Source organism: Camellia sinensis, chromosome 5, assembly GCF_055761805.1.
Source record: "Camellia sinensis isolate YWXY chromosome 5, ASM5576180v1, whole genome shotgun sequence".
Lineage (NCBI taxonomy): Eukaryota > Viridiplantae > Streptophyta > Magnoliopsida > Ericales > Theaceae > Camellia > Camellia sinensis.
This window is the reverse complement of record NC_138965.1, coordinates 212,765,580-212,774,494: the sequence shown is the minus strand read 5'-3', so window position 1 is coordinate 212,774,494 and position 8,915 is coordinate 212,765,580. Positions and strand designations below refer to the sequence as shown.

General features: G+C 38.0%; 1 protein-coding gene across 1 annotated transcript; it reads left to right on the top strand.

Moving 5' to 3' along the window:
• The first annotated feature begins 432 nt into the window (after nucleotides 1-432).
• On the top strand, nucleotides 433-7,946 carry LOC114262281 (uncharacterized). The gene is made up of 2 exons (XM_028202639.2): nucleotides 433-653; nucleotides 4,330-7,946. Exon 2 carries the CDS (start codon nucleotides 4,450-4,452, stop codon nucleotides 7,543-7,545), a length of 3,096 nt encoding a protein of 1,031 aa, XP_028058440.2. The 5' UTR covers nucleotides 433-653; nucleotides 4,330-4,449; the 3' UTR covers nucleotides 7,546-7,946.
• Nucleotides 7,947-8,915: the final 969 nt, after the last annotated feature.

Here is an 8,915-nt window from a genome sequence, read left to right as displayed (position 1 = left end):
TACAACAATGATTCATCCCATTAAAAATATCACCACTAATAGCACTAATATATTAAAAAAGTAAAAAAAAAAAAAAATACAACTTCAAAACCAAAACATCACATCATTAATGACAGGACCCACTGCCACCTAATTAGTGGGAGCACTAATTAATACTCAAGCATTTTTCATATATATATATATATATATATATATATATATTTCAATAATGATTCATTTCACTAATTTAAAATATGAGTAATGCTAGAGATCCCAAATGTTCTACCAAAAGTTTCACCAAATATCTCACATGGGTGTGGGACCCACACAATGTGGGTCCCATATGCGTCCCACACTACATTTGGTTAAATTTTTAGTAAAATTTTTGGGACGTCTAGCATTTTTGTTAAAATATTAATTAATCATTAATGAGGTGAAAATTTAAAAACAAACAAACAAAATCAAAACATCTCAAACCCACGCCATTTAAAGCTGTTAGTGCTCCTGATCCCACTCATTTTTGTTTTGACATACATATATAGATATAGAGAGAGAGAGAGAGGGGGGGGGGGGGGGGAGCGTCGAAGACCTCCACACTTTTCAGGAACGAACCAGACCTACACATTCTTCTCAGAACCCGCCTTCTTCATCGTTTCCACGGTCGCTTGGTTCAGGTACAAATTTTCACTTAATTTACAGTGAATTTAGGTGTTTTGTCTGAAATCTTCAAACTTCTGAGGTTTTTGTTTGAAATCCTAAAAATTTGGGGTTTTTTTTTTCTTCCATTTCGTTTACTGCTAGCTAAACATCTAGTTTATATTTGTTTGGACACACATGCCCTTAGAATTGGACCAATAATTCAATAAGGGAAAGACTACATGCACCGTTTAATTAAAAAGAAAATAGCATAATTTTATACTTTCTAAGGGATAACTAAATTTAAATAATAAATAATAAATAAATAAATAAAAAGTGTTCATAACTAATGTCATAACAAATAAGAAAATTGTTCACGACTAAAGGTGCATATATATGGTATGAGGTGTGTATTTTCAACAAAATATATAGGGTTAATTACACCTTTCACTTGTAGTTTAATTTAAGGCCAAGTTTGGCAACCCAAAATAAGTACACACTTTTTATCTTTTTTCCATCACATCATCTCTTTACTTTTCTGCACATCTTTTCGTAAAAAGACAAAAAGTACACTTATTTAGGTCATCCCAAACAAATTTCACTTTAGTCTTTACAATTTCAATTTAAACAATTTGGTTACTAATTTTAACTTTTAATTTAGCCAAATTGAAACTAGACTTAGAGTATAGGAACCAAATTGTTCAAATTGAAACTATAAAGACTAAAATAAAATTTGGGTCAAACCACATAGGTGAAAAGCGTAATCAACCCAAATATATAATTTGATGTTTGGCAAACAAAATTAATGTCTGGAATAATAGCTATCCAGGCATGCCCATATGGGGAATTATTGAATCCTAATACCGTGGGTTGTGATACAAAATAGAAGACTAAAGAGAGATTCAGACGAATTAGTTACATTGCAAAAGTGATAAGATTTTGTAAATTTTTCCTCATAATTCTAAGTCAATCCAAATAGTATAGGATAATCTATAGGGATTGAAAATCACAAGACTAATAGTCCCCACAATATGGCCATATTTGTTTGGACAAACATAACCTTGGGATTGGACTAATAATCCAACAAAACACATAATCCAATGTTTTGCTAAGAAAATTAACGTTTAGACTTTTAGTCTATGGAGATGGTATTCCTCATATGGTGGATTATTGAATACTAAGAGGGGGTGAGACATTAAATGGAGAACTAAGGAGAGATTCGAAAATTAGCTAAATTAAAAAATTGATAGGATTTTGTCATTCCAAACATGGATAGGATACACAAACCATAGGGATTGATAATCCCAGGACTAACAGTTTCAAGAATGCTAATCTCATCTATTCTAATCCGTTCAAATAAACATGGCCTTAATCTCATCTAATCTAGTCCGTTGAAACATACATGGCTTTAGGGGTTTCCTTTTCATTCTTTTGTTTACTACCCCAACACTATTACCCCTTTTGTTTCATTCGTCCCTCAACTATTGAAAGTGTCTATTGTGCACCCAGACCAGACATTTTAATTTGAGTCTAATACATCCATTTGACCAAAAAGCCATTCAAATTGCTAACAGCATGGTAGAAAAAATAGACATTTCACAACTATCTTTCTTCCTAAAGCCAATGTAGTGTCATATGGTTGCACATATATGCCACATGGGCACCAAAAAAACCCATCTCAGGCCCAAAATATACTTTTTCACTAAAAAAAAATACTCCATAAAGCATCCATTGATCCGAAATTATATAGTTTTGAGTTAAAACAATGTAGCTTTTTGACCCATACCCAAACCAAATCCATACCCTAACCTATACCAAAACCCCAACCCAAGCCAAATAGCCAAACCCACCACCTCCCAATCTCCTCTGTCATTCCCCCCACCCCACCAACTCTGCCTCTGCCTCTGCCTCTGCCTCCGCCTCCGCCACCGCCACTATCACCACCACCACAATCCATCCCACATAACTGAAATCCCCTACCACCATCATAGCAACCTTCAACCAATTCACACTCACATGCATGCAAAGAGAGAGAGAGAGAGAATTGGGGTTGTCGAACGTCAGGGGTAGAGGATTGGCAACTATGAAGCACCGACACTTCAAAACAAGTGTTGTATCTGTGTCGGACACACGGATATTTTGGGAACACGCGGACACAACGGGGATATGTATGGGACACACCACATGGTGTGTCCCCTTATTTAATTAATTCATTTTCAGAGAACACGCCGGGACACTTCAGAGAGACACTAAAGACAAGCCAAGTTGTCTTTTCCCCCCACTTTATTTAATTCTTTTGATAAATGTTAAATGTTTATTATTTTTTCTTAAATTTAATTACTTAATAGATCATTCATAAAAAAATATATAAATTGTAAATGTTAATTTAAAAGTGTTTTTTTTACATAAAAAAATATAGAATTAGAGTTAATTTTTGTTAATATTGATTATTTGTGGATGTAATATTAATCTAAATAGCAAATAAAAATATATGAAAACATATTTTATTGTCGTATTCCCGCCGTATTCGTGTTCCCAATTTTTTGAAATCTTCATGTCTCGTGTCTGCATCCGTGTTCGTGTCCAAGTCCGCATCTGTATCTGTGTCCGTGCTTCTTAGATTGGCGAGGTGGTTGTAAGAGAGGCGGAGGTTCTACAAATTAGGGAACGAATTGAAGATGTCCGGGTCAAGATGTTGGCATTACTGGCGTAAAAGGTTCCCAAGCTATTCGACTAGGGGTGAGATTAGTGGAGATGGACCACAAGGAGAGATTGGTATTGTCGTTGGGGCTCGCTAACTACAAATTGGGGAGACCAGAGAAGAAATCACAAGGTAGCAAAGTGAATTTTGTATCAAGGTAGTTTTGCTTGAGGGAGGTGAGGTTGGAGGGGGATTGGCGGCTCTGCTGAGGGTGAGGGTTTTGGGGTGAGAGAGCTGGTTGAGATTGAAGGGGATGGAGTTGGTGAGGGACTAGGAGGCGAGGTTGATGGAGATGACCGGTGGTGAAGAAATATGGAGGAAGGACGTTGGGGGAGGGGGTTGATGGTAGTGACTAGGGGGAGGGGTCGAGGGGTTGCCGTTAGGCACAATTGGGGGAAAGTATTCGGGAGGGGTGGGGTTGAGAGGGAAAAGGATAAGGTAATGGAATTGATAAAGAAATTCAAAATGTGAGAAAGGACAGGGTGATGGTGGGGATAAGAAGGTGACTAGTTGTGAAGAACCCAGTAATAGCGTCGCTGGTGGGGAAGGGCTGAAACCCTAAGGGAAGAAGATGCTGGGGTTGGGTGGTTTTATAAAACAATTAAGTTGGTGTCAAAACTACGTAGTTTTGGATTAATGCAGCAAATTTTTTTTTTTTTTTTTCAGTCAAAACAACGTAGTTTTGGGTCTAAGATAGGTTTCTTTGGTGCCTTGTGGCATACATATGGACGACATGACGCCAGATTGGTTTTAGGAGGAAAGATTGAGATGAAATGTCTATTGCTCTTCATGCTGTTAACAATTTCAACTATTTATGTACAATGGACTTCGGATACTCAAATTAAGAATGTTTAGGGACACAATAAACACTTTTAATAGTTGTGAATAAATGGTAATAGTTTAATGGTGGTTTTCATATTTTACCCTAAAAATGAAGGGTTTTTACTACACCAATTAATGTCGATAAACATTTTAGAGTTTTCTTTTGTTAAAATGTTTTGTGGATGTTGCAGAAAAGCTAAAAAATTCTTCAAACTGCAACGATTTAAGAAATACAGCTTCTTAACAGACCAAAAAAGAAAGAAGTTCTAGATTAATGGCGAAGAGAACTGCCGTTTAAAAAGAGAGAAAAAATGACATTGCCAAGGTTTGTTGTTCTCAAATCAATCTATAACGACAAGTACTTGCGCTACATACATGAAGATGGGCCAATACATGGGTTTCTCCAATTCTCCGAAAAGGAGGTTTCGAGTCCCTATGCAAAGTTCGAAGTGGAGATGGCAAAGACTAGTAATGCGAAGGGACTTGTGCATATAAGATGTTGTTTCAACAATAAATACTTTGTAAGGTGGACGCCAAACCACTGGTGGATTGTTGCTGGGGCTGACGAACCAGAGGAAGATCAATCCAAATGGCCCTGTACATTGTTTGAGACCCTCTGTGTGGATGGTGCTATTCATCCAACAATAGAAAATGTTGGTCAAACAATTCGATTTCGCCATGTCCAGCTCGGCCACTACGCATGCTTATGGAGGGCAGCACCCCCGCACGATTCATGTTTATTTGCAGGATCGCCAGATTTTGACCAAGATTGGTGCGATATCTACTCATTCATCGATTGGGAATCACTGTCAACACCCACACCTGCAACGTTTACAAAAGAGAAAATAGCATTGCCAAGGGTTGTGGTGCTTAAATCAAACTACAATGACAAGTACTTGCGCTACATACATGAAGATGGGCCAGTGCATGGGTTTCTCCGATTCTCCGAAGAGGAGGTTTCTAGTCGGTACGCAAAGTATGAATTGAAGAGAGCTAAGACTAGTAGTGGGAAGGGATGGGTGCATATAAGATGTTGTTACAACAACAAATACTTTGCAAGGGGGTCGGCGAATGACTGGTGGATTGTTGCCTGGGCTGACCAACCAGAGGAAGACCAATCCAAATGGTCCTGTACCTTATTTGAGCCCCTCTATGTAGACGATAGTGCTGCTCAAACAACAATTAGACGTGGTGGTCAAACAATTCGTTTCCGTCATGTCCAGCTCGGCCACTATGCATGCTTATGGAGGGCAGCACCCCCACATGATTCCTGCTTATATGCAGGATCACCAAATCCTGACAAAGATCAGTGCGATGTCTACACAATCATTGATTGGGAATCGCTGCCAATATTGCCACCGAAAGAAGCAGCATTTGCAGGAGAGAAACTGGCGTTGCCCAGGTTTGCGGTGCTCAAATCAAACTACAATGACAAGTACTTGCGCTACATACATGAAGATGGGGAGATGCATGGGTTTCTCCAATTCTCTGGAGAGCAGGTTTCCAGTCCATATTCGAAGTTCGAATTGGAGACGGCAAAGACTAGTGGGAATGGACTTGTGCATTTAAGATGCTGTTACAACAACAAATACTTTGTAAGATGGTCGCCAAATGACCGGTGGATTGTTGCCAAGGCTGCCGAACCAGAGGAAGACCAATCCAAATGGTCATGTACATTATTCGAGCCCCTCCATGTAGATGATGGTGCTGCTCAAACAACAATTGGATCTGTTGCTCAAACAATTCGATTTCGTCATGTCCAGCTCCACCACTACACATGCTTATGGAGGGTAGGATACCCACACATATCATGCTTATTCGCAGGAACAACAGAGCCTGACAAACAACAATGCGATGTCTACACAATCATTGATTGGGAAGCATTTACAAGAGAGACAATAACATTGCCAAGTTTTGTGGTGCTCAAATCGAAATACAATGACAAATACTTGCGTTACATGCATGAAGATGGGCAGCAGCATGGGTTTCTCCAATTCTCTGGAGAGGAGATTGTGAGCCCGTACACAAAATACGAAGTGGTGATGGCAAAGACTAGTGGTGGGAGGGTAGGATTTCGGCACCTAAGATGTTGTTACAACAACAAATACTTGGTAAGGTGGTCGCAGAACCATGGTTGGATTGTTGCCGGTGCTGACGAACCCGAGGAAAACCAATCCAAATGGTCATGCACATTGTTTGAGCCCCTCTATGAGGATGTCGTAGCTCAAACAATCCGATTTCGCCATGTTCAGAGTGGTTACTATGCATGCTTATGGAGGGATGCCCCTCCACATGATTCCTGCTTATTCATAGGATATTCAACGCTTGACAAGGATCGATTCGATGTCTACACTGTCATTGATTGGGAATCACTGTTGATAGTACCTAAGCACGTGGCGTTCAAAGGTAATAATGGTCACTACCTTAGCACCTGCTGGATTAAGGGACACCCATATCTGCATTTCTCCTTCAGTGACATTGGAGATCACACGGTTGGGAACGAGGTCATCGCAACTCCCGATGGAAGTGTTCGCATAAAGTCTGATCATTTGTGCAAATTCTGGAGGTGCAACAACAATTGGATCTTGGCTGATTCAGATGACTCCACCAGCAATAACTCCTATACGTTGTCATCATGTAACTTTTTAACTAGATTTTTTCGTCATCAATCACAAGGAAGAAAGCAAAAGCAAAAGCAAAAAGAAGAAAACAAATCCCCCGAATATGACGTGTTGTTTTGGCCGATCAAAGTTGACAACAATGTCGTTGCTCTCCGTAACTTGGGTAACAAGAAGTTCTGCAAGATGCTCACCGCCGATGGCAAGATAAACTGTCTCAGTGCCGCTGCGTCCAGAGTTTCCAGTGCGGTGCACCTAAAGGTGGAGGAAGCTGTTATCTCAAGGAAGATATATAATGTCAATTTTCGCCTTGGAGATGCCAGGATTTACGACAAAAGCATCCTCACATTGGCCAGTGAAGATGCTATTAACAGGACCCAAGAACCCAAAACTGTAGACGTCAAGCTCTTGTATTCAGAGAGTAGAACTTGGAATTCCAGCATTTCATTGAAGTTGTTGGGTGTCAAAACCACCATCCAAACCCCTGTTCCACTCATTATGGCAGAGGGAACAATTGAGCTTTCGGGTGAATTTAGTGGAGATTACCAGTGGGGTGAGTCATTGACAACTGATGAGAAGGTGTACAAGGTTAGTGTGCCACCAATGACAATGGTGAGGGTGAATCTGATAGCGACAAAGGCTTCGTGCGACATTCCCTTCTCTTACGAGCAGCTTGACACCACCACTCTTACTAATATACGACAAATTACTGAAACCATGGATGATGGCATTTACACTGGCAGCAATTGCTTCAACTTCAAGTGTGAGACTGAACAAGAAAAGTTGTGATGATATGTTGAAAAAAAGAAAGGAAAAAATGTACAGCTTGGCTGAGCTTCTCGGTTGCTCTATTGCTGGAAGTTTGTGATGTTGAGGTCTACTCAACCCAGATTTCATCTGATTTATCTTTTCATTCATATGTTGGGAAATTCTATGATATGTCCCAGTTATGACTTTTATGGCTTTTAATTACAACCTCTTGATTGCTAAAAAAAATTTACGACCTCTTGTAATGTTGGTTATAACTTATGACATATTGTTGTTACTTTGGTTATAACCAAAGAAGTCTTTGGATATGTCTCAAGTGATGTTTGGTTATGACACATTGTGATGTTAATTATCACTCAATTATGATTTATTGTAGTTGTAATTTTAGTTATGATTATAGAGATTTTTTATTATGCCTCAAAGGTGTTTAATTATAATCTATTAAGTTATGACAAAAACTGATTTCATGACTTGCATATGGTACATCTTTTTTTAAGGATATATATATTGTAACATTATTCTCAAAAATTATACTCATAATTTTTAATATGTAACTCAAATTTATTCTAAACATAGATTTTACAATACATGCATTGCATGTATTGCATTATGGGGGATAAGATCACCATTGTTTGTTTGGGTTCCTGTAAACAGAACTGCTATTAGCCCAGAAAGTTGTGGACATTAATGGTGTAGACTCCATTTACACCATTCTTATATTGTGAGATCATACTTCAAATAAATCTCGACTACACAATTAATTTTTTAAAATATTTAATATTGTTGATATGTAAATATTACGAAAGAAAAAAAAAATTATAATACCTAGAATAAAAACCAGAAACTGATTCAGAATCACATATTGGTGTAATTATCTGATTGTGAGTTCACTCCAAATAAATCCTAGCATTAATGTTGTATTATGTGTAATATCTGGTCCTCATTTTCTCGGTTTGGAATCCCTCTTATTACAAAACCTTAACGCGATTTTAAGAATAATGTATTCTATTACTGAGTTGATTCACGAATCTTAATGATTTAAAAAATAAATAAATAAATAAAAAGAAATGCTTTCTCCAATTTATTGGACTGTCCAGTCCATACGCTTGAACTTCACATGATGTGGAACCATAATATATAAATTGCAATGTTGTAACACAAAAATAAATCGCAGATATTTACAAACTTGTGAATCCTTATTACAAATTTAAACATGAAAATTAAGAAGCACTGTTTTAAATCCATATGTAGGCTTGAGTATTAATTTTTTCTCAAAAAATTTAAGTTCACAATGTTGCTAAATTTGGATGCATGCTCAAATCAAATGTTCCGCATGAAAAGGGGACTCTGTTTTATATAAATCTCGTATTTCATGAATTGCTTCATGAAAA